Source organism: Callionymus lyra, chromosome 17, assembly GCF_982586985.1.
Source record: "Callionymus lyra chromosome 17, fCalLyr1.hap1.1, whole genome shotgun sequence".
Classification (NCBI taxonomy): Eukaryota; Metazoa; Chordata; class Actinopteri; order Syngnathiformes; family Callionymidae; genus Callionymus; species Callionymus lyra.
The window spans coordinates 3,415,840-3,442,140 of NC_141834.1; the positions used below are offsets into that span (position 1 = coordinate 3,415,840).

The 26,301-nt window shown below is 40.9% G+C and overlaps 1 protein-coding gene across 1 annotated transcript in view; it reads right to left on the reverse strand.

Annotated features, from left to right (window-relative positions):
- Positions 1 to 8,750: 8,750 nt before the first annotated feature.
- znf385d (zinc finger protein 385D) overlaps positions 8,751 to 26,301 on the reverse strand; it is a 53,255-nt gene continuing 35,704 nt past the window's right edge. Inside the window, exons 5-8 of the mRNA XM_087778766.1 lie at positions 13,352 to 13,675; positions 12,552 to 12,733; positions 11,401 to 11,502; positions 8,751 to 9,478 (exon numbers count right to left, since the gene is read on the reverse strand). Coding sequence (XP_087634892.1) covers positions 9,260 to 9,478; positions 11,401 to 11,502; positions 12,552 to 12,733; positions 13,352 to 13,675 — 827 coding nt within the window. The 3' untranslated portion in view covers positions 8,751 to 9,259. The remainder of the gene's footprint in view (positions 9,479 to 11,400; positions 11,503 to 12,551; positions 12,734 to 13,351; positions 13,676 to 26,301) is intronic.

Here is a 26,301-nt window from a genome sequence, read left to right on the forward strand (position 1 = left end):
AAAATAGCTCACGTATGTGCAGGTGGATGGATGAGTGAGTTTATGGATGGATGGGTGAATGGCCAAACAGAAAATTCTACAAAATGAAATGTGGTCTGTATAAATAAAGAAAACAGGTGAACGAATGAATCGATCTCCTAGTCAAACAATTAGATGGATGTGAGGTAAATTAATGGGCGAATGTTAATACAAACAGAAGGGTGAGTGGATGAATGACAGTCAATGCAGTTAAATGTTTCCTATACTGATGGATTAAAGAATGAGTAATATATTATTCGATGAATTACTTCATCAGAAAAAGCGATTGAAAGATGGATAAATTGTGGTTTGGTGAAGCAATGGATGGTGGATAAAACTCAGGATAGAGGAATGTCGGATGAATGAATGAAGTATCAACCCCATCACTAGATTTAATGTGAGGACAGAGAAGGTGAGTTGATGAATGAAGAGAAACTCCTGCTCTTTTTGTCTATGAAGATTAAATCCTTCCTTCAGGAAACTTCCCGACAGATCCTGATCTAGGCTTCATCTCTTATCTCCGGATGAAGCTCCCTCGCCCTTGATATTTACGACCACTCTCATCACGGACGAGTGCTCAGAACACGGAGGGTCATAGTGTCTGTCACACTTGACTGACACCTGCTGGTCTGATCATTAATGGCTCGTGGCTTAAGGTGAGGCGTGGAGGTCAAGAGAGCAGCAGAGACTCGGACTAAAGTCACTTCTGGAGGGGAAAAGTGTAATTAACGAGTCATCCTTGGCACTCTTCAGATTTGACCGTCCTGTTCAAGCTAGTGCTAATCCTTTCTAGTCTTCTCATGCTGGCAGGAGGCCCTGGGTCAAAGCCAGGACTAAGTATCACCAGAAGACCAAAGACTTGACCTCTTATCTCACAAAGCTGCCCCTGTGACCTGACCTCAGATATGATAGATAATGAACTGATTGATGAATGGATCAAAACACAAATGGAGGGATTTCTACATAGATAGCTAGATGAATAAATCACTGAAAAGACATCAGGATTGAATGGATTGATGAATGGGTGGATGGATAAATGTTATTTCTAGGTTGATGGATTTATGTTACAGTAGATTGATGGATGGAAGGATGGATTCATGTTAAAGCAGGTTGATGGATGGAAGGATGGATTAATATAAGAGTAGTTGGATGGATGTAAGGATGGATTCATGTAAGAGTAGGTTGACGGATGTAAGGATGGATTCATGATAAAGTAGGTTGATGGATGTAAGGATGGATTCATATAAGAGTAGGTTGATGGATGGAAGGATGGATTAATATAAGAGTAGTTGGATGGATGTAAGGATGGATTCATGTAAGAGTAGGTTGACGGATGTAAGGATGGATTCATGATAAAGTAGGTTGATGGATGTAAGGATGGATTCATGTTAAAGTAGGTTGATGGATGGAAGGATGGATTCATATAAGAGTAGGTTGATGGATGGAAGGATGGATTCATGTTAAAGTAGGTTGATTGATGGAAGGATGGATTCATGTTAAAGAAGGTGGATGGATGGAAGTATGGATTCATGTTAAAGTAGGTTGATGGATGGAAGGATGGATTCATGTTGAGGTAGATTGACGGATGGAAGGATGGATTAATATAAGAGTAGGTTGATGGATGGAAGAATGGATTCATGTTAGAGTAGATTGATAGATAGAAGGATGGATTCATGTTAGTGTAGATTGATGGATGGAAGGATGGATTCATGTTAGTGTAGATTGATGGATGGAAGGATGGATTCATGTTAGTGTAGATTGATGGATGGAAGGATGGATTCATGTTAGAATAGATTGATGGATGGAAGGATGGACTAATGTAAGAGTAGATTGATGGAAAGAAGGATGGATTCATGTAAGAGTAGATTGATGGATGTAAGGATGGATTCATGTAAGAGTAGATTGATGGATGGAAGGATGGATTAATGTTAGAGTATATTGATAGATAGAAGGATGGATTCATGTTAGTGTAGATTGATGGATGGAAGGATGATTCATGTAAGAGTAGATTGATAGATAGAAGGATGGATTCATGTTAGTGTAGATTGATGGATGGATGGATGGATGGATGGATGGATGGATGGATGGATGGATGGATGGATGGATGGATGGATGGATGGATGGATGGATGGATGGATGGATGGATGGATGGATGGATGGATGGATGGATGGATGGATGGATGGATGGATGGATGGATGGATTAATGTTAGAGTAGATTGATGGATGGATGGATGGATGGATTAATGTTAGAATAGATTCAAGGATGGATGGATGGATGGATGGATGGATTAATGTAAGAGTAGATTGATGGATGGATGGATGGATGGATGGATGGATGGATGGATGGATGGATGGATGGATGGATGGATGGATGGATGGATGGATGGATGGATGGATGGATGGATGGATGGATGGATGGATGGATGGATGGATGGATGGATGGATGGATGGATGGATGGATGGATTAATGTTAAAGTAGATTGATGGATGGATGGATTAATGTAAGAGTAGATTGATGGATAGATGGATGGATTCATGTTAAAGCAGGTTGATGGATTAATATAAAAGTAGGTGGACGGATTTAAGGATGGATTCATGTAAGAGTAGGTTGATGGATGTAAGGATGGATTCATGTTAAAGTAGGTTGATGGATGTAAGGATGGATTCATGTTAAAGTAGGTTGATGGATGTAAGGATGGATTCATGTTAAAGTAGGTTGATGGATGTAAGGATGGATTCATGTTAAAGTAGGTTGATGGATGGAAGGATGGATTCATGTTAAAGTAGGTTGATGGATGTAAGGATGGATTCATGTTAAAGTAGGTTGATGGATGGAAGGATGGATTCATGTTAAAGTAGGTTGATGGATGGAAGGATGGATTCATGTTAAAGTAGGTTGATGGATGGAAGGATGGATTCATGTTAAAGTAGGTTGATGGATGTAAGGATGGATTCATGTTAAAGTAGGTTGATGGATGGAAGGATGGATTCATGTTAAAGTAGGTTGATGGATGGAAGGATGGATTAATATAAGAGTAGTTGGATGGATGTAAGGATGGATTCATGTAAGAGTAGGTTGACGGATGTAAGGATGGATTCATGATAAAGTAGGTTGATGGATGTAAGGATGGATTCATATAAGAGTAGGTTGATGGATGGAAGGATGGATTAATATAAGAGTAGTTGGATGGATGTAAGGATGGATTCATGTAAGAGTAGGTTGACGGATGTAAGGATGGATTCATGATAAAGTAGGTTGATGGATGTAAGGATGGATTCATGTTAAAGTAGGTTGATGGATGGAAGGATGGATTCATATAAGAGTAGGTTGATGGATGGAAGGATGGATTCATGTTAAAGTAGGTTGATTGATGGAAGGATGGATTCATATAAGAGTAGGTTGATGGATGGAAGGATGGATTCATGTTAAAGTAGGTTGATTGATGGAAGGATGGATTCATGTTAAAGAAGGTGGATGGATGTAAGGATGGATTCATGTTAAAGTAGGTTGATGGATGGAAGGATGGATTCATATAAGAGTAGGTTGATGGATGGAAGGATGGATTCATGTTAAAGTAGGTTGATTGATGGAAGGATGGATTCATGTTAAAGAAGGTGGATGGATGGAAGTATGGATTCATGTTAAAGTAGGTTGATGGATGGAAGGATGGATTCATGTTAGAGTAGATTGATAGATAGAAGGATGGATTCATGTTAGTGTAGATTGATGGATGGAAGGATGGATTCATGTTAGTGTAGATTGATGGATGGAAGGATGGATTCATGTTAGTGTAGATTGATGGATGGAAGGATGGATTCATGTTAGAATAGATTGATGGATGGAAGGATGGACTAATGTAAGAGTAGATTGATGGAAAGAAGGATGGATTCATGTAAGAGTAGATTGATGGATGTAAGGATGGATTCATGTAAGAGTAGATTGATGGATGGAAGGATGGATTAATGTTAGAGTATATTGATAGATAGAAGGATGGATTCATGTTAGTGTAGATTGATGGATGGATGGATGGATGGATGGATGGATGGATGGATGGATGGATGGATGGATGGATGGATGGATGGATGGATGGATGGATGGATGGATGGATGGATGGATGGATGGATGGATGGATGGATGTTAGAGTAGATTGATGGATGGATGGATGGATGGATTAATGTTAGAATAGATTCAAGGATGGATGGATGGATGGATGGATGGATTAATGTAAGAGTAGATTGATGGATGGATGGATGGATGGATGGATGGATGGATGGATGGATGGATGGATGGATGGATGGATGGATGGATGGATGGATGGATGGATGGATGGATGGATGGATTAATGTTAAAGTAGATTGATGGATAGATGGATTAATGTAAGAGTAGATTGATGGATAGATGGATGGATTCATGTTAAAGCAGGTTGATGGATTAATATAAGAGTAGGTGGACGGATGTAAGGATGGATTCATGTAAGAGTAGGTTGATGGATGTAAGGATGGATTCATGTTAAAGTAGGTTGATGGATGTAAGGATGGATTCATGTTAAAGTAGGTTGATGGATGTAAGGATGGATTCATGTTAAAGTAGGTTGATGGATGTAAGGATGGATTCATGTTAAAGTAGGTTGATGGATGGAAGGATGGATTCATGTTAAAGTAGGTTGATGGATGTAAGGATGGATTCATGTTAAAGTAGGTTGATGGATGGAAGGATGGATTCATGTTAAAGTAGGTTGATGGATGGAAGGATGGATTCATGTTAAAGTAGGTTGATGGATAGAAGGATGGATTCATGTTAAAGTAGGTTGATGGATGTAAGGATGGATTCATGTTAAAGTAGGTTGATGGATGTAAGGATGGATTCATGTTAAAGTAGGTTGATGGATGGAAGGATGGATTCATGTTAAAGTAGGTTGATGGATGTAAGGATGGATTCATGTTAAAGTAGGTTGATGGATGGAAGGATGGATTCATGTTAAAGTAGGTTGATGGATGGAAGGATGGATTCATGTTAAAGTAGGTTGATGGATAGAAGGATGGATTCATGTTAAAGTAGGTTGATGGATGTAAGGATGGATTCATGTTAAAGTAGGTTGATGGATGGAAGGATGGATTCATGTTAAAGTAGGTTGATGGATGGAAGGATGGATTCATGTTAAAGTAGGTTGATGGATGGAAGGATGGATTCATGTTAAAGTAGGTTGATGGATAGAAGGATGGAGAGAGAAGGTTAAAAAACACCAACACACGTCAATAGCGCTCCCTGCTGGAGGAAATGTTTCTATAAACAAACCAGAGATAAAAGTGTCTGAACAAATAATATTCATTTTTAATCACCCGCGTGCCCTCGAGCAGCGGTTCACGTCAGAGTGGTTCTCCGGGGAACACAACTATGCAGCGGCTTGATTAATGAACGAAGGAGTGCGTTTGCTTTATCAGCTCCGACGTCTTTATGTTGGAAAAACAGAGGAGAGCGACGTGACGCGATTAGAATGTGAACTTCGGACCTCGGCTTTGGTCCCAAGAGGAACTTTTCCGACTGCTTTATTTGGACTCAAAACATCAGAACCATCATTTTTAATACTCTTTTAATAATCACTCCGTTGTTCCTGGACGACGTCCAAGAATGAGTTTGTCGATAAAGTTGCATTTGAAATACAAATCAGATATTACAAACCAGAGAGAATGATGTAAATGTTCTTACATATCATTTGATTTGATTTATGCGTTACTTAACAAAATACATTTCATGTGGGAATTCATCAGAGTTTAAACATTTGTATTTAAAAGTTGAAACAAGTGAACATCGACTTCCAGCCACAGGTTCTTTAGACTTAACAACAATAGCTGTAGCATCAACACAACTATGACAGCGTCAGATAGTGTTACAGCTGTCGTGTCTCTGAAATCGACGCACTTGTCCACCCGTCCTGAGGTTCAGCGTGGAGTCATTTTCAGCGTGGAGTCATTCATCGCTCTTGTACTTTCAAAGAGAAATGGAAAAAGTGCTAAACAAGGATCAGACGTCCAGCGGCGGATTGATTTGAGCTCCAGTCTTCACCTTCCACTCGTGACCTATTTCAGGCTTCGGCGCGTCTCGTGGACAAACAACAGCTCGGCCCGAGAGAGGCCGGCGAGTTCCGAGCTTTCATCTGTCGCCGTGCAGCCTCAGAGCCTGTTGTCGGATCAGAAGATCAGGTTCTGTCAGAGCCGCCGCCAGCCAGCGCTCCTGTTAGCGGACCACTGAGGTCGTCGAAGCTGTGGAATGTTAATTGCAGCGTTCATCGCGAAGAGGGATGGGAGGCTTTTTTGGAAGCTGCAGCGACCTGCCAGGAGTCCTGAGGGCATCGTCGCGTCTGTGACAACATCCTCTGATCCTGCTGCTATAATGTAATCCCTTGACTGATGAGCATGTTGACAGCCCTGATCAGACCCAGACGGAAGTGCAAGTCTGTGTCTGAGGACCCGTTGCAAGGAGGTGCACATGAGCTCCAGGTCTCCCTTCATTAGGTCTGCAACACGGATCTCACATATGTGGATCTCCACCCAACGTCAGGTCTTTTGTGAGTATCCGTACACAAGGGTCACATCTATGTGGATCACATTTTTAACCAGGTCTATGTGGATCACATTTTTAACCAGGTCTATGTGGATCACATTTTAACCAGGTCTATGTGGACCACATTTTTAACCAGGTCTATGTGGATCACAATTTTAACCAGGTCTATGTGGATCACATTTTTAACCAGGTCTATGTGGATCACACTTTTAACCAGGTCTATGTGGATCACATTTTTAACCAGGTCTATGTGGATCACACTTTTAACCAGGTCTATGTGGATCACATTTTTAACCAGGTCTATGTGGATCACATTTTTAACCAGGTCTATGTGGATCACATTTTTAACCAGGTCTATGTGGATCACACTTTTAACGAGGTCTATGTGGATCACATTTTTAACCAGGTCTATGTGGATCACATTTTAACCAGGTCTATGTGGATCACACTTTTAACCAGGTCTATGTGGATCACACTTTTAACCAGGTCTATGTGGATCACACTTTTAACCAGGTCTATGTGGATCACACTTTTAACCAGATCTATGTGGATCACACTTTTAACCAGGTCTATGTGGATCACATATTTAACAAGGACCAGGTCTTCTTGGATGAGACCTTTAACAAGGACCATGTTTAAATGGATCAGACCTTTAACAAGGACCAGGTCTACTTGGATGAGACATTTAATAAGGACCAGGTCTACGTGCATAACATCTTTAACAAGGACCAGATCTACCTGGATCAGATCTTTAACGTGGACGAGTACCAGATCTTCATGCTGATGGTCCTTCAGTGAAGCAGCTGATTCCATTTGAGATAATTCCAGTTTTTTCTGGTCTTGAAGATGAACGACGAGAAAATTGAAGTGGAAACTCTTCACTGACGCTCTCGTGGAATCTCCCGTCTTAATACGAAACATCTGTGCTGCTGCAATGGTTCTGCTCAGACACCTCATCCGTCCTCTCGCTCCACATGTCCACATGACTCTGTCTTTTCTTCTGCGTCGAACCATCACATTGTGGGACACGTGTCGACTCAGCAAAGAACCAGGACTCGTTGTTTCATGAGATATGAAACTATAAATACTTGTGAGTCAGTTGAACCTAAAAACATCGTTTGACTCAAACTTCTGATGGAACTGTGACCAAACTTGCAAAAGCTTTTCTCGACTCAATAATCCACTCAAAGCCAATTGATGACTCATGGGTTATAATACGGATCCAGATCAGTGAGTCAATTATCTTCCTGATCCTATGTCCGAGACCGTTTTATTGCTCATCTTTCTCTCGAGTCATTCAGAACGACTCAATTCAAGTCAGACTCTCATGAACGTGGAACCACTGAACTCAGCATCAAGAGTAGATGAAGACTCACATATGAACCTGCGACTCCTTCTCTCTGCCGCTCCGCTGGACCCCCATCTGTGCCCCCGCTGATGCAAAAGAGGTCATACTCAGGCGCCCATTTACAGATGTTAGTTTTGGAGAGCGAGCCGAGCGCCGAGGAGAAGCTCCTCGTCTGTTTTCACGCTCCAGGGGAGGTTGAGGGTTTGAGACAAATGAGCTGCTTAAGGGTTTCAGTCTCCGCGGCAGGGATGGAGTGAAGCCAGCGGAGCTTGAAGATGTCGGAGCTGAACGTCTTCTCTCCTTCTTTGGAAAGATGTTCTTCTGCAGGTGACAGGTGATGAGGACGATCACCATCACTCACCTGGAGCCACCTTAAGACACACTTTTCATGTTTTGTGTTTGACATTTATTATTGATTTGTTGGGTCTGAATTTCATTTATGTCTTAAATTGAAGATTTAGAAATGTATAGTAACTATTATACATACTTTTTTTTAAGTACCAAAAATGCTTTGTTGACAATTTGCTGCACTACTCTAGTGCTGTGACTACAAAGGTAAGTAGAATCAAATGAGTTTTAAATTCAGGATGAAATGTGCATTATTTGTACTACATATCATGTTAGTAGTTCATTAATATTAATATATAATTAAACTTGTGACTTGTGTATCTTAAAAATACGGATGATGAAGTTAGGTTACGTTAGGTAGAACTTTATTAGGTAGAACTAATACATAATAATAATAATAATAATAATAATAATAATAGATAGTTAACACCATGATTTAACAAAGTAAATCTTTATTTGAAATTATTCACGGATACACAATATACACAAACGCCGTTACCTGGTCCCTCTGAGACATGACATGAAGAATGACTTCACAACACACACACATACTGTATATGCACACACACATATATACACACACACTAACATACGCACACACACACACAAATGCACGCACACACACATTTAGACAAGTGCTCATACACAAACACACTTTCTATACACACACTCATTTCAACACACACACACACTCACACAGACACACACAGACAATCACTCGCATGTGTGGACGACACAAACAGCGACTCTAACCGTCTACACAGCCTATCATCTAACACCGACACAGGGGGGTCCTAAAGTGCCAACAGGAGTTGAGGAACTCTCCGGGTCCGGTCCAGCCCTGATCCAGAAGCGTCCACGTGAAGCGGTTCTCCACCTTCAGAACACTTACATTATTGCGTTTGAGAGACGTTCGCTGCAGTGATTCTCCAGAATGCATAGATGGACCAGAACCAGGGTCCGGTTCGGGGCTGGCGGCGGGTCAGTACGGGGCGAACAGCACCTGCGAGTGAGAGGTCCTGATGGGCCCTGGGGTCGAGCGCAGGAGCGCGGCAGGGAGGGTCTGTGATGGGAAGAGGGCGGGGCTGGGGGCGTGGCCTGGACGCTGAGCGAAGGAGCTGCTGATGGCGGCGGCCACAGCCGCCAGGTGAGCAGGGATGATGGGAGAGCTGAGAGACGAGTGGTCCTTGGCCAGAGGCAGCTGAGGACAGGAGAGCAAGTGTCAGACTCATCCCTGCATCTATCCATTCATTCATCACTTTCTTACATTCTTTACCAATGCATTAATCCTTTCATCCATGCTTCCATTTTAACATTCATCCTTTCATCATTCATATTCCAACTTTATTTCATCTAACCGTTGAAAAGTCATGTGTTCTTCTTTACATTTATTTTTAAGTTCATTATTTCATCGTTAATACATTCATATGTATCCTTTTATTTATTATCCTTTCATCACTAATACATTCATATGTATAGTTGTATTTATTATCCTTCATCCTTTCATCATTAATACATTCATATTTATCATTTTATTCATACATCCTTTTATTGATCCTTTCATTCATTCATCATTTTCTTGCCAATCTTTTAATTTATTTTTCCTTACACTCATCCATTTATCCTTTTATTCATCCATTCATCTTTATATTATCTTTACATTCATCCTTTCGTTACTAATAACTTCATAACTTAATTAATTCATATGCACTTCCATCATTTACACATTCACATTCATCCTTTGATTCATACATCCTATAATTGATCATTTTATTAATTTTTACACATTTTTTAATTCATTTTTTCACCATTTATACATTTACATTCATCCTTTGATTTAGAATCCCTCATATATTTATCATTTTATTCATACATCATTTAATGGAACCTTTCATTCATTCTATCATCCATTAATTCTGTTCTTCATCCATCCATTAATCCTTCAATATACTGTATATATATCATCATCCATTCATTCTTATTTGCCTGTTGTACAAACACACACAACCACACACACACACACACACATATGTTTGGTCTTGTTATTCATCAGTGGATGGCGTCAGTGTTTTCATTCATTTGTGTTGTCACTGTGATACATGAATTCACTCAGACAGTTGAATCAGTTCACTGAGTCATAGTTTGTAGTGACAGGAACAGGACGGGGTTTTCGGGAGCGAACGCCACAGGAGGGTGAATTAGCTGGACAAGAGGCGGCCATGAAACAATCATGACAATCATTGGAGCACCGGTCGACAACTTCAACACACTGAGTCATTGTGCTTCTGAAGTTCCAGCAAAGAAAAGACGACTCCGCCTCCTGCCTACACCCAGTCGGGTGAAAAGGTCACCCGAGTTATCCGGCTTAATCTGGTGTATCAGTAATGGAAAAGCTGCGGTCTCGTGGCGCCGCGACCGGTGCTGCTGTCACGGGTTATCAATCACCGACCCGGCGTTAGAACCCGTTGGGAAGCATTCTTTACTTTGCGCTCATCAGAGGAGCTGCTCTCCGTTAACTCAGTCAATGATGGGTGTCAGAAAAAGTCATTTCCCCCACGCTGCTAACATCCGCCGCGTCTCCGCAAACAGTGGGAGTGACGGATGCTGATGGATGGCGGAGGACAGAGAGTCAGACTTCTTTATCTCTTCTACTCTGAGTCCACTTGAATCTTTCTACTAGTCATGAAACACACTGGTTCTTATAGATCCAGACATAAACAACCGCCTCGTCCGCTAGCAAGCCAGGGACACCCTGGAAAGTTTGCAAGTCGACACGGACGTTCACAATTTTTCTTGAGAGGTGGGTCCCAAACAAACATACTCTTGAGGAAATCGAACCAACTATTTGTGAAGCAGGAAGCTTCCTGTACATTGAATAAAGCACTTTACATTACGAGTCATGATGTTGTGTTACTGTAGTTTTACACAAATCAACATGATGAAGCGCAACACAGTGTTGCGTTATCATGTTACTCAACACAAAACCCATCATGGTGACGCCGGTGCAGGTGAACCTGCAGCAGGTGTGTTGTTGTGTGTGCAGCAGAAGAATGTGTCTCCACAGTCGTGACTTGTCAAACACATCTGCAGGATTCCAGCTGGGCGATGCATTCAGGGACTCACCGGCTGTTTGGTCTGGCCCTTCTGTGGCTTGCTGTAGGGGCTGTATTTGGGTTTCGCTGGTTTTCCTGCCGCTCTGTCTTTGTGACGCCGACTGCTGATATGCTGCGAACACGAGAGACATGATTATTACATTAAATTATAAACACTTTCAACATTTTCTTTCATTTCACTTATTGGTTCTTGCAATTGAAAGGATTTATCTGATTTAATATTTTTTTGGTAATTGAAAACAAACTAGAAAATAAAAAACAAATCAAGGAATTTGTCTCTTTGTTGACTGTGTTTCCGGATGTTTGTTAAGAAGATAATCGACTGCAGTGACTGTTGCATCTCACCGCCCTCCGCATCTTTACATTCATCAGAATATTTGAGTCAGTTATCGATGCTTGCGCTCGACAGACGGATGCGAGGAAGCACAAATTGAAAGTGTCGCTCAGAGATCCGATTTCACTTCTCGCTGATAAAGAAGACGAACTGGGTGTCGAGCGAGACGCGGCGGAACTGTTAACGCAGACGCTTCGGAGAAGACAAAATAGGTGTCTGAGGATGACTCTCATCCCCAGCGACCGCGAGAGGAGTTCCAGCAGGTCAGCCTGGGAAGTTTCTACAACAATCAATCAATATTTGACTATTTAAACAGTGGGATTAAACGGTGTTAAGAGAAACACAACCAGTCCAACGATGTTATTTATTCAGCAAAATGTAAACCATTTAATGATATAAACAGTTTGACAGTTCGCTTCTGTCGTCCATCAGTTAGCAGCTAAGCTAATTAGCATGTCTGGAAGGTGTGGATGCTAAAGCTAGCATGATGATGTTTTTTTTCCTAAAATGTTTGATTATTGCTCAACAAGTTTCATCTGGGTCGAGTGTCTGAGGGGAAATCCTCCGCAGGACTTTTAAGACTCTTAGTACGTATTTACTTTTTTATCTCGGCCTCACAGATGGTTATGGCTCCAGGCCCGGAGCCAAGGCCAGATAACGTATCACCGGCTTAAGTGGGGGACCACCCCGGGGGGAGGAGGGGGAGGGAGAGTCTCCGAGGTCCGCAGGTGATGCTGCGTTCATGGACCCGGCCGTGAGAGTCTGTGCACGTTCTCGCACTCAACCGAGGCTCTTCACCTCCGACCCCTTTCTCGATGACTTCTGACCTGCTTCAGCTGCGTCTCCGAGTTGACGTGAACGTCGCACGTTTCGCAGAAGAAGGTTTTGTTCTGCAGCCCCGTGGACGAGGTGGCGGGCGGAGACTGTTTGCTCTTGACTCCGGGTCGAGGGAACGACTTGATGGAGCCGACGCCGCTGCGAGCCTCGAGCATCGTCTTGTGCTTCGTGCCTGGGAATGTGAGAATATCACAGATTAATGTATTAATCTAATCTAATCTGATCTATCAGACGCCCTGTTAGCAAAATTAAGATTATAAAACAGTTATTAAATCTTCACATGAAAGTTAATATTTAAAATCATTAATACATTCTTAGACTACTTGTAAAATTATAAATACAAACCTGGATTATGAGATATATGGTTATAAACAGTAGATTTAGATAAAAATATTAGTAATTTGTGGGGGAACAGCAAGAATAATTGTTAAAAGTAGAGTAAAGACTCAGATTAGATGATAAAAACTAGAATCACTGGAAGATCATGAACTCAAATCTTATCATTATAGAGTGACAGTTAGTATATCTAAATGTGTATCAGTTTAAAATGTGGAATTATCGTGTATTGAATTTGTATTAACAGTTTATATTAAGTTGACATCACAATAACTCATGTATTACCAAAGTACCTTTCTGGAGGTACTGTTGGATATATGAGATGAAAGTCAAGTTATGACAGTACATCTTGGACTTAGAGTGACTGAATGAATCTCTTGTTTAAGGTGAAAAAATGGCAGAAGTGCTCAACATTAACTAGGTCAGTGAAGGCATCGCATGGTTGATCCCTCACCACTGTTGTGAGCGTCCAGCTGTGACGCCGAGTTGACCGCCACCTTGCACAGAGAGCAGTAGAGCAGCCGGCGAGCCTTGTCCTCCTCTGTCTCCGCGTCCGTCTCCGCTTCCTGCTCGCCCTCCGGGTCTTGGTCTGGTTCCGAGTCCATTTGGGTCGACCCTTCGTCCCCCCCGACGGAGGAGTTTGCCTCCGAGGACGTCGTTGAGTTTTGGATGAGGGGTGAAGCGACGGGCATCAGACCGCTGAGGGCAGATACAGATGCCTGCGGTTGTGTCGGCCTGAGAGGCGGCGATGGCGGCGGAGGTGGCTCGGTGACGACATCTGCAGGCAGACACAGATATGTCAGTACAATTTACTCCTCTATGAACTCAGCCTGATAGTGACCTCAAAAATCCATCAGCCACTGTCTCAATACTGTTGTATAGAATGCTGGATCCTCTTAAACGCTTTTCAAAACAAACAATGGTTTTGATTCGCCTGTAATCCCACCTGTGGATCCATGTATTCCCAAAACTGTCTAGTCCGTCCAAGATCCTCTGAGGGATGTGTTGTGAGTTCTGGAACAACCCACGTTGGCGTCCGGGGTGATCCAATTGTCCGGTGGAACAACATCACATTTACTGCGCCACATGTGGGTGAAAATGAAATTCCGGCTCGGCCTCGGCCGGATCGATAACAGAGCCTCGGAGTCGTGTGGACTCACAAAATGAAGATCAAAGAGAGGAGAATAAATAAATTATAAATGATGTGGTGCTATTTTTATACACCCTATGTGTTTATTCCCCGGAGGAGTCACAGTGCGACGCTTCCAAGTTTTCATCAACTAGGAACCAGAATTCCAGACTGGCTATGACTCACACAGAATAAAAGAGCAGTAACGAAAATGAAAGACGCTTTGTTGCTTCACGTTACTGTTCCTAAGTCCAGGACCCCTGAAAGGGAATGCCATAGATACTTTCTGATGCTTTCCCAAAATTCTATTTCTCTCTTTTATCCTCCAGGTGAGACGTCGAGTGAGTCCAGGAAACATCTCGCCACCTTCTACCGTCAGTAGATAAGAAGTTGAATCACAAAGGCGAGTCTCTGGATGTGTCTCTCTAGCAGAGCTCTGTTGATCTCCACACCCATGAAAGAATAGCTCTCCATGGTCAGGGTCTCTCATTCACAGACGCCTTTGCTGGTTCTTACACCTGTCTCGGACTGAAGGGCCCAGTCTTGGATATTGAGCTCACTCAAGTCTCTCCCATATGACTGAACTCTGGTATCTTGTTCTTAATTCACTACACAGACCGCAACGAGAATTCAAATCGATCATCGATGAATAGCTTTTTCTTCTGCTGTACTGATCCATGTGTCCCTCGTCTCTACGACCAGCCTTCCACCTCACACCACCTGTCTCTGTATCTGGCTCATGTTTCAGATCAACTTGTTAGAACAAATGACTCACACAGGTGTGCAGGATTCCTCTTATCTTCATCTCATATCTGTTCTTAGCTTTCCACTTCAGTTCCAGATCTGATGACAGTGATTCAGATCTGACTCCATGAAACCCTCTTGCAGTCACAACGTGATTTGAGAGTAGAGTCACATGTTCAAGCACTTCCATGATCATTGAAGCCTCATGACTCTGATCAGACGCCATCATCTCATCAAGCGCTTAAACTGACGACAGAACTCCTACGTTCCAATTCAATGTTCTTAAATATAATTGAAGATCTATGGCGGCGAAAGATCATGATCCATTAAGTCCTCGATGAGTCCCACTTAACAACCCTGTAAAACTTAGAAATCCAAATTGTACTTTTTATGCTGGAGGACTTTTACGAGATCGTAATGATGAACTTGTTAAATGTCACGCTGGGTGGAAATAAAAAGGCCAAAATTCGGTTGGCTGTTTTCCAAACGGAATACCGCAGAACCGTTTTATTTTCTCTCCAGAGCTTAAACGCTCGCCTCAGCCGGCGGTGGCGGCCGCTGTGGTCGGGGTACCCGCAGAGATTAAGAGCATTAGCTAATGAAAACAACCAGAGAGTGTTTGGATTCTGCAGGGCTGAAGTGTGGAACACCAAAACCAACAACTCAGACTCACACCAAAGGGTGACTCATCCATTATCTCCTGCTGCCTGGAAAACCTTGCCGTCATCTTCTCTGAGCCAGCGACCGACCTTAAACCTCACTAGTTCCATTTATTCATCTGCTCTCCTGCATCCCCTGACATGTGTGGATTAACCATCAACCTCACAAATCTGCTGTGGGTAAGTCTGCAATACGTGTTGACATCTCGCCGAAGATCTGCTCCCTCATGTAGAATCATGGAGTCGACACTTTGAGTCAGTCGTTCATAAACAATGTGATGCCAAGAGGTTGATCTGATTCTTCTTAACAAGTGAATCTTCTGACTCACAGGTGAGTAGTTTAAAAAGATGTGACTTGAACAACTGTGTGAGTCTCTGTGACTCTGGTTCATTGGAGGGAATCTCTGAATATTTGCTCTCTTGGTTGATGGTTCTTCTTCTGCCCCGCCAGCACCAATGCACAATAGGTCTCATTCATGAAGTGTAAGCAGAACCAATGTGTGTAAAAACGGGATATTGTGTTAGATACAACTGCTACAGGGGATATGTAGTTTGTGTAAAGTCAAGAATCAACTAAAATAATGTTTGTCACTATTGGAAATGTACTTTATAATTCAAATTATGCTTTGTATTGTTAATGTGTTTAAAGAAAGTGATTTGCACTTAACAAAAAACAAATATTACCCATTTATTTAAAATTATTAAGTTGACGTTAGCAGGTTTAAATCCAGTTTATGTTCATGATTGTGAATTATTTGGATTCTGGAATATGTTGAAGTTATTTTTGTATTGAATATTCCCCCCGGATCCAGCCGAGTACGAGACATTCCTGAAATTAGATCACGGCTCACGGCAGGTCGAACTTCCAAACCTAGCTATAGTGGTTTGTCTGTTATGGATCTGATGAGATACGTTTAAGTTTCCTTGCTGTCGTTGAGAGGCTGGGGCGGTTCTCTCTCCAGGACTGTGTCCAGAGGAGGCTTAGGACTCTCTGATGCTGGAAGCAAGCCATGGACCATGGACCGGTTAAATGTCAGGATTATATTCAAGGACCAACAGATAGAAAACAGTAAAAAAAAAAATAGCACCTGCAAATTAGGTGCATGTAAAAAACATCTCACCTTAATGCTGAATCAGCAATATCTCACATTACAACAAGATGTTTTGTTTATTTGCATCTACTTTATCTTTGATTGTATGCAGACGATGATGTGCTTCATGTGTGTCCAGTAAACAACCGTCTGTGAAGCTTCTCATCATTCCTGGGGCCTACTGCATAAAAGTAGGATTGAGACCTCCAGGATAAGTAAGCAAGCTGGGTTGATGAATCCAAATCAAGAGCGTCCAGGATCACTTGGTTGCACAAAGACCCAACCAAGATGAGCAGACACGGATTCATCAGGTGAAACCAATCCTGGCTAAATGCAACACAAGTAGACCCCGCGATCGATCACAGATTCACTGATGCACCATGGCAACAAGGGCAGCGTACTTCTCCCACGCTGAACAAGACATCCTTTTAGAACCTATGAAGAACTCAAAGACAAAATAAAAAAAACAAGAAACACTGCTTAGTATAATTCCGGGTAAAACCATGTTCATTTTTGTCTAATGCTTCTTTACACACTTTAAAGCTACAGGTAAACAGAATGTATTCTTGTTTCATGGCGCGTTGGTCTCTCTAGGTGTATGATTTTCTCTTTGGATGTGAGAGGTCCAGGTTTCAAATCCTTGATGAGGCCTAAAATTGTAGTTCTCTTTGACTACCCCACGTTAAAGTCCAGGACAATCCCTGAATTTGCTGCCCACAGCGCCATCATTGATAGACTGGGACAATGCTTCCATATTCCCGGATGATGACAGTGGTCGGCTGGTCAGAGACAGGATGTTTTGAATTATTTTCGTCAATATGCACGAGAATTTAAGTTAAATATGGCCTGCACTGGTGAATTAATGTGTTTTATTTTCCATTAATTTGATTTGATTGAGTTGTTAGTACTGTGTGTATACAGGCCTGCATGGAGGCTCCTCTCATTTCTTATGCCACTGTGGGACTTCAGTTTTGAAAGTTATTTGTGTAGCCCATTTTTACAAACAGTTTGTCACAAATGAGTTGTGTTTGCTTGCTTTGGTTTATCCTTATTCAATAAAGGAACATCATGTTACTCTTCGCGTATCTATATGGTTTGTGTATAGTCTCTGGAGAAGTTATGTTAAAATGATGTCAATTAATGATCACGCATGTTTTAATAATGACAGAAGGTCTAGTTGAATGTTTTAAAATATGTATTGGGCAGTGGAATTAATATTGGATTCCATTTGTGGTGACTTCTGACTGAGATAGAGGATGATATAATATAGATCGTGGAACCTGGTCTGGAGCAGGCTAGCTCCACTGAATAAATCTCCATTGTTACTGATCATTCCCAACTTTCCTCCATCCCGCTTTGTGCAAAGGGATCATAGATAAGTTGAGCTAGGATAACTAACTTTAACCAGGTTTAATCCCTTATCTTGGTTTTGTGCAATAGGCCCGTGCTCTGTCTCCGGCTCCTCTCATCTGCAAACTTCGACGCTCCAGATGAATGACAACTTCTCAAGGCACACGCCGTCCTGCCAGACTCAGAATCACCACAAACTGGATCAGCACCTGCTGCTCTGGGCCGGGTCGGCGGCCTGAGTTTATTTTGAAAAGTGCAGTTGAGGGTTTGGCAGCGGAGCCAGCCGGAGATTTTTGGCCGATTCTCCTCCCAAAGGAGGGAAAACCAATGGAGCGTGAGAGAGGTCTGAAATGCTGTTGACCAACAGCTGTGGGTAAAAATAAGCCTGTGTTGCCGCAGAGACGTGTAGCAACGTTAGTGAGGTGAGATTCGATTAGTCAGGAAAATGAAGTCGATTGTTTTCAGAAAATGTTTCCAGTGAATTCAATTTGAGACCAATAACAGGAAACATCAGGAGAGAAGCTCGGGTCTCACTCAAAGACACATTTACCCAGGAGTTTATTTGATTTGTATTTTATGAGGTAATGAGTCGTTTTCACATTTGAATTATGTGTCAACAAACAGTATTTCAATGTTTAAATATTCAGCGTCTTTATTCGGGCATCATGTTTTTCTTTTTTCTTTCAAATATTTCTGTTTTTATTCAAGCATTTGGGTTTTATTCTCTTTATTTGTCTGTTTTCTTTTCTAGTTTATAATCATATAAAAATGTTTTCTACTATCATAGTAGTGTTTAACTTTGTATCTTCATTAGTCTATGTTTTTTTTCATTTCACTGTCAGCTTTTTCATATTTTTTGTTTTGCATTTTTCTCCTTTGAATTGAATTGAATTGAATTTGAGTGATGTGATTTTACTCCACTGTCATTCATTTATTTATGTTTCGTGTCAGTAGTGTTATTTTGGTGTGTGTATTCTGCTTTTGTTTTTGTTTTATAGGTTTTTTATGTTTTTCTCTATTTCAGTTTTGTGTTTTTAGCTTACCTCCTGTATTTTCTTATTTACATTTGGGTATTTATTTTTATGTTCTTTTATCAACTATATTTGTGTTTTTTACCGAGCTATTTTTTATTTTGAGTGATACTGTATTCTTTTTTTTCTTTGTTAAAGTTTTCTTTTCTTTTTTTTCAGTTTTTAGAGCTTTTGTTTTGTCCTTGATTTTGTGCTTTTGATCATTTATTTTTCTGTTGTGTTGATTGATGTTTATTTTGATGTTGTTTTCAACTTTGAGTTTCATTTTATGACATTTGTGTTTTTTTAAATTGTGTGTTTCCTATTATTTATTTATTTTGTGTATTTGAAGGTATTTCGGTTTGTTTTGTTTTTTTGTTTGTTTTTCAGAGCTTTTGTCTTGTCCTTGCGTTTTGCTTTTGTTCATTTATTTTCCTGTTGTGATGATTGATTGTTTATTTTGATGTTTCTCTATGAGTTTTCTTTAAGGAGATGAATAAAGTATCTTTCATTCATTCATCCATTCATGTCATCAACTTTGAATTTCTGTTTTGACATTGTTCAAGATATTTGTGTTTCTCAAATTAGCCTGTTTGTTTCCTGCTTTTGTGTTTTTTTTATTGTTGGGCAGTATTTTAGTTTTTAGCTTCTTTGCATTTTTATTTAGCCCTTGTGTTATATTACTTTAGTAATGTGTATTTTTACCTCTGTTACGTGTTTTTATCAGGGTCATTTTTGTTTGTTATTCTGTGACATATTCATATTTTTTTATTTGTTCATGTTTTTTTAGTGCTTTTGTCATGTCCTTGATTTGTGCTTTCAATAGTTTATTTTCCTTTTGTTGTTGTGTTTTCTTGGTGCGTTCTTCCTGCCATATGGTGGCACATCTGCAACATTCACGTCGATACAACACAGAGCTGGTGACTGGACAGTAGCAAACATCTGTGTGAGTCAGTATGTTGACAACATTTAACCCGTGTTTGTCTGACGTCGGTGAATCATTGAGCGTCTCACTGAAGAGTCCCACGTACACAACAAAGTTCCTTCACTGATTCAATCTGCCCTTGTCTTGTTCCCGCCACACCGTGATGTATAACAACAAGAAAAAGCCGACGACGCCGCTGTAGCCGAGCAGTCGTGCCTGCCCTTGTGTGGGCCGAACCCCATCTGCTCAGGTGTCATTAAAGGGCCATTTAGCCGTGGAAGGGCAGGTGATTAAAGCGCTCTGTGGCCCGGCGAGGACGCCCGGCTCTCCGGGAAGCCTCCTGTAATCCATAACCCCGTCAGTGTGACCCAACTGGCTCTGTGAGGGCCCAGTTAAGAACTCAATCCCATCTCATTAATGGAGGTAATGACGGTGATCCATCTAAAGTTGGGCCCGGCGACAGCGGCCGAGCGAAGGAGAGGAGAGGACGAGGAAATCATCCGAGAGAGCAGGAGTTTAATTACGGTGACAGCGGAGCAGAAAACAAACATGGAGGCCAAACAGCGAAGGTGGAGGACGACTTTGGTTCAGACCTCTGCGATGTTTCTTCTTCCTGTATGTACTGTCTTTATGCAACAGGACTGTCTCCTCTCAACATATTTGAAACTGTCTGAACCGGTCCTTGAGTTTGACTCCACTCAAGTATGTGGATGTTTCTCTAACAAAGATGGACGCTCAGACATTCTCCTCCCGAGACTCCGGTCTGTGCAGACAATCCAATGAAAGAGAGCAACAGGAGCACAATTAAAGAAGAAATGGAGAAGGTGGAAGCATCACAGGTAACAAAAGCTGGACCCTGAAATAGCTGCGACACGTCCAGACAGAACCTCCTTCTCTTCCTCATGTTCCTCAGAGTTGGGCTGATAAGGGACAGAAATCCGTGCTCTTCTCCCCAGAGTCTCCCGGGGGTTCTGATTAGCTTCCTCAGCGAAGCTGAATGAAGCGCTTTAATTAAAGTGATCGGTGCTGATGATAAGCTGTCAGAACGTAGAGGACAGGAATCCCTCATGACCGCCGGCTGCTGTCCGCTCTCAGGACGCCCCTCCTTTCATCAGCGAGACTCTTGACTGACGTGTCGGGGGACAAAAGGAAGATGTTTTTCATTCCATGTTTTATTTCAGTCTTTGATTGAAGTATTTACAAGACTTTGATGTTTGGGTTTCTATTTCAGTTTTATTTTAGTGTTTAGATGACTTTGATGTTTGTCTTTTTATTCTAGTGTTTTATTTAGTGTTTACAAGACTTTGATGTTTGGGTTTCAATTTCAGTTTTATTTTAGTGTTTACATGACTTTGATGTTTGTCTTTTTATGTCACTGAGTTTGTTTTTAGTGTTTACAAGACTTTGATGTTTGTCTTTTTATTTCAGTGTTTGATTTTAGTGTTTACATGATTTTGATGTTCGGGTTTTTATTTCAGTGTTCACAAAACACAACAACGCAATGTATTTGTTTTGATTTCAGTATTTATTCGATGTATTTTAGCGTTTACAAGACTTTAATGTTTGTGTTTTTATTTCAGTGTTTTACTTTAGCATTTACAGGACTGTGATGTTTGTTTTTTTACTTCAGTGTTTTATTTTAGAATGTACACAAATGTTGTGTTTTGGTTTTTATTCCAATGTTTTATTTGAGTCTTTACATGAGTTTCATGTTTGTGTTTTAATTTCAATTTTTTATTTTAGTTATTACATGACTTTTAGGTTTGTGTTTTTGTTTCAGGGCTTTTTCAGAGTTTCCACGTCTTTGATTCTTGTTTTTTGGACCTTAATCTTTGTTGTTTTACTCCAGTGTTTTATTTTAGTGTAGATCACTTTCATGTTTGTGTTTTTATTTTTTATTTACATTTTTATTTCATTCACATCATTCATATGTTTCCACATTTTTAATGTTTTTGTTTTTATGTTAATGTTTCATTTTTATTTTGCTTTTATTTCAGTAACATCTTTTTTCGGCGTTGTGTTATGATATCCTTGTCTCTTTTATATTTAGGGTCACATTGTTGTTTTGGTTGTTCATGTTTTTTTTCACTTTCAGATTTGAACCAACAACCTTCTGCCTCTTGAACATCCTGCGTCTCTGTGCTTCACACTGTGAAGTTAAACCTTTCCTAACCTGATGTGGAAAAGTGATCATTGGAACTTCAGTGGGAGGGAACAAAGCAGACCCCAAACATTAACCGAGCCGAGTCGATGGAATTCACAATTTCTTTTCTATTTCATCCAAAGCAAATGATCCGGAGCTAATTTCTGTTACGGATGTTTCCGTCCCAAAATCCCCATGCAATGATTTGCAGCCGATCTAATCATCTTCCCGGGAAGGTGTGGAGGTTGTTCTGAGGGCAGAATAGGAGGGTCTCCCGCCGACGGCTCCCCTGACAACCGGCTCTTTATTAGCTAATACCAGGCTACATTTCCTCAGGCGCTGGACCGGAACTGAGCCGGCGAGCACCGCTGTGCGCTCGACCCCTCGGCTCTCCCACCGACGAGGACACAGAGAGGCTTGACAGGCGGTTGTCGAGTCATTCGACTAATCTGTATCGTGGACCGACTCTGACGCTTCCATTAGCGCCACCCTGTGATTAAACACTCCGCTCCGGCCTCGCAGGGTTCAAATGAAGAGTTTAATTCCAGTGTTTGTTGGCTTCGATTGTGTGGCTGAAGAAAGACGTTTTGTTGGGGAGATGGATGGATGCACTTCCTCGCTCCCTCAGGCCACTGTGGTTGGAGTTGTTGCTTCAATTTGCATTAATCAAAGCTACACAGCCGCTCCGCGCATAAATACACAAGTGAGAAGAATTCCGAGGCGATGGTTAACTGCCTCAATGACTCGACATTATGACCACCTGCTCTCACCACGCCGGCGTCCTCTGCTGCTCTTGCTTTGGTGGTCGTGTTTTTCATTAGCTCCAATAAAGCACTCAGTGTCACTCACCAGTTCAAAGTGAGCCGTCGCTGCACAAACACGGATCTAGTGATCGGATTAACTCACTTCCCGTTGAGCCACTCCAGTAAAGTGACTCATTAAGTGCACGATTCTGGATCTTACAAAGTGCTTATTCAGTAGCATCGGTGAGTGTTGACTCGTCTGCATGAGATTCTGAGGAATGAGTAAGAACACCCTCTGGGTTCATGACTCATGGGTTAATGAAAAAAAAAATCATCAATCAACTTTATTTGCCTTTAGTCTTTCAAGTTTCATTGTGTTTCATTTTAGAAACAGATCGAGGACATGGAAACGGATTTAAGCAGTCGGCGTGGAGCCACAAATTCTAATGATGCTCAGAGATGATCAGACAATGCGCTCAGTAGTGAGGATGATGTGAAGATTAATACGTTTCTGATTCACAGTTTTATTCTCCTTAAACTTCATCTGAAGATAAATAAGCCACTGGTCACCTCTGTAAACACAACAGTAGTCAATCTAATCTAATGTAATATACAACAGTGTGTTCCATGTCAGAAATTTTTAAATTAACGAATACAAACTGTTAATCCAGTTTGAAACTATGATTACATTTTTTTTTTCTTGAATCTCGGGTCTCGTGGTTCATTTAAATATGATTGACAATTAAAATGATGGCGTGGAAAGAGATGAACCCGTCTGAATTCTACTTGATGAACAGAGTAAAAGCGCTTGAATTCGTGTCACACACAGATTCTTACATCTGAATATTTTTGTGCACCATTTTCCTGGTTTGAGTGTTTTTAGTAGGAAATCATTGCAATTCTAGGTACATGAGGCTCCTGAACTTGTCTTTGGTGGAGGATGTGGCTGACACTGAGCTTAAGACCAGGTCTAATGGACATTTTTGGAAGTTACTCACAAAGAAAAAAGTATCTTATTATGATGAAATATTCTACTTTCTTGACGGCAATATCCAACTGAACTTATTTATGCAAGTCTGCATTTTTATGAAATCCTTCCTCATGACTGATTATCAGTCCATTCAGTCCATTCACTGCAAGTCATCTGAGTAAATTTACTTTACTTAGCTAGTAGGCTAGCCGCTAACCTAGCTGCTAGGCCAACTTCCCACACAGACAGGAAGTACTCTGGCTAAATATCACACAATATTTACTGTAGACATTTGACTGGAAGCGCTACTCTAGATTACTTCCTGTTTGTGTGGGATCTTGACCAATCAGACGCTTCATTAAAAAAACACTTTTGTCTGTAATTCTAAAAAGTAAGTAAGTAATTTTTATTTGTATAGCGCTTTTCCAGACCAGGGTCACAAAGCAATCAAAACAATACTCAATAAAGTATATACTTTAAAGGGCAAGATAAAACTGATAACACAACAGGAGGTACAGATTACTAAATCAATCCCGACCCTTAGTTGACATAAGGTTGAGTAAAAAATGTGTAATGTTTGAATTTTTGGTAAACTATCACTACACACAAAATAAAATCACAAATACACATAAAAAACGCTCAGAATTTCCTCTCCCTTGTAACTCGTTAATGATGCGTGTCGACGAACACGAATAACAAACGACTCTTCACGCTAACTTTGTTGATAAGACATAAAACTCTTTGTCCTTCTTCCGCTCGCTCAGGCCATTACTCTTCCCCAAAAACGCGGCTTTTATTTTCTCCACTTAAAGGCGGCTGATATACCGCGGAACACTCGAGCCGCACAGATAATGCAGCCTCGACAATTAATTCTTGTGACACCCGCCGCATTAATATTCATTACCTGCCGCCACACCAGACAAACTGTAGCACGCTGGAGAAAATCTCAGAAGTTCCTGAGCGATAAACGGACATAGGATTGTGACGCGGAGTTGTTTGAGGTCACCTTGGGTCGTCGACGTTTGTTTACAGTTGAGCCGACACGTGAAAGGGTGTTCGGCGGCGTCCGTGGGAGGAGGTCGGTGCCAGAGGCCGCGCTCCAGCCGGGATGAGCTCCATATTTGTGGCTCAATTAATGCAAATCCATTAAAAAATGCTAGGTTTCAGTCTCGCGCCATATTTACGTTTCACTAAATGGATCCTTTGAGTCATACGTCCATCTGTTCCCAGCACTCCGGGGTCACAGGGGGGTTACCAATCAATTTTCTCCGACGCTCCATTTCTGTCTTTACTTCTCATCTACTTTCACTTCTGCTTCCAAATGTGTTTTTAAATTGAGAAAATCACTACAAGCCGATTCAGCTCTGACAGGAAACACGATTACAAAATAAAATAGGTGGAATTGTTTACTTTTGTGTTTTTGAAACATGGTCATCTAGTTTATGTGTTTTATTTTAGTGTTGTGTTTACTACTGGGTGTTGTGTTTTCAATACAGAGTCGTATGAATTCATCGTTTGTGCTCTATTTTGCTGTTGTGTTTACTCCTGGGTGATGGTGTCATGGTGTGGTCCTGGTGTTTTTAATTTAGAATCATGTGAATTTAGTGTTTATGTTCTATGTTGGTGCTGTGTTTGTGTTTTTGTTTGAGAATCCTATGAATAAAGTGTTTTTGTTCACCTCTTAGTATTGTGTTTACAGTGGGTTGTTATGTGCTTTTTATAGAGAATAATGTTATTTAAGTGATTGCATTTTATTTCTGTACATTGTTCACTCTTGGGTGCTTGTGTTGTTAAAAAAGAACCATGTGAATTTTTAGTGTTCGAGGTTATGTGTTAGATTTTTATTACCTTTTTTGGTGTTTGTGTTTTAAGTAAAACTGTGAAATTAGAGCTCTATGTTGGTGTCACGTTTTCTCTTGGGTGTTTGTGTTTTTATTTAAAATCATGTGAATTTAGTGTATGAGTTGCGTTTACTCTTATGTGTTTGTGTTTCCATTGGAGAACCATGTGACACCCCATTTAGTGTTGGTGTTGTGTTTACTTGTGGGTGTTCGTGTTTTTGTTTCAGAGCGATAAATAAATGTGTTTTATTTATGTGTTGAGTTCATCCTTGGATGTTTGTGTTTTTAAATAAAAAAAACCTGTAAATTTAGTGTTTGTGTTCTATGTTTGATTTTTGTTTAATTTGAGGAGTTTGGGTTTTCGTTGGAGTATTATGTAAATAAAGTATTTGCTTTTAAATTTGTCATTCTTGGACGTTTGTGTTCTTAATTGAGAATCATGTCCATCTAGTTTGTTTTATTTTAGTGTTGTGTTTACTCTTACGTGTCTGGGATTAAATGAAGAATGATGTGTATTTAGTGTTCTATGTTGGTGTTGTGTCTACTCTTGGGTGTTTGTGTTTTTACTCCAGTGATTGTTACTGAAGTATCTTTGGAAGTGTCAGTCATGTGACTAATACTCTGCAGGGCTGGAAAGCTTCCATCTTGATTTCTCTGTCAAAGCTCCAGAACTGAGTGACGTCACATGAAGCTCCGTTACGTTAAAGAAAGATTAACTTTGGCTCAACTCAACAGTTTGACATTTGTGAGCGCGGAGCTCTGCCAGGTTCATCCGACCAAACCAACCCTTCAATTAAAA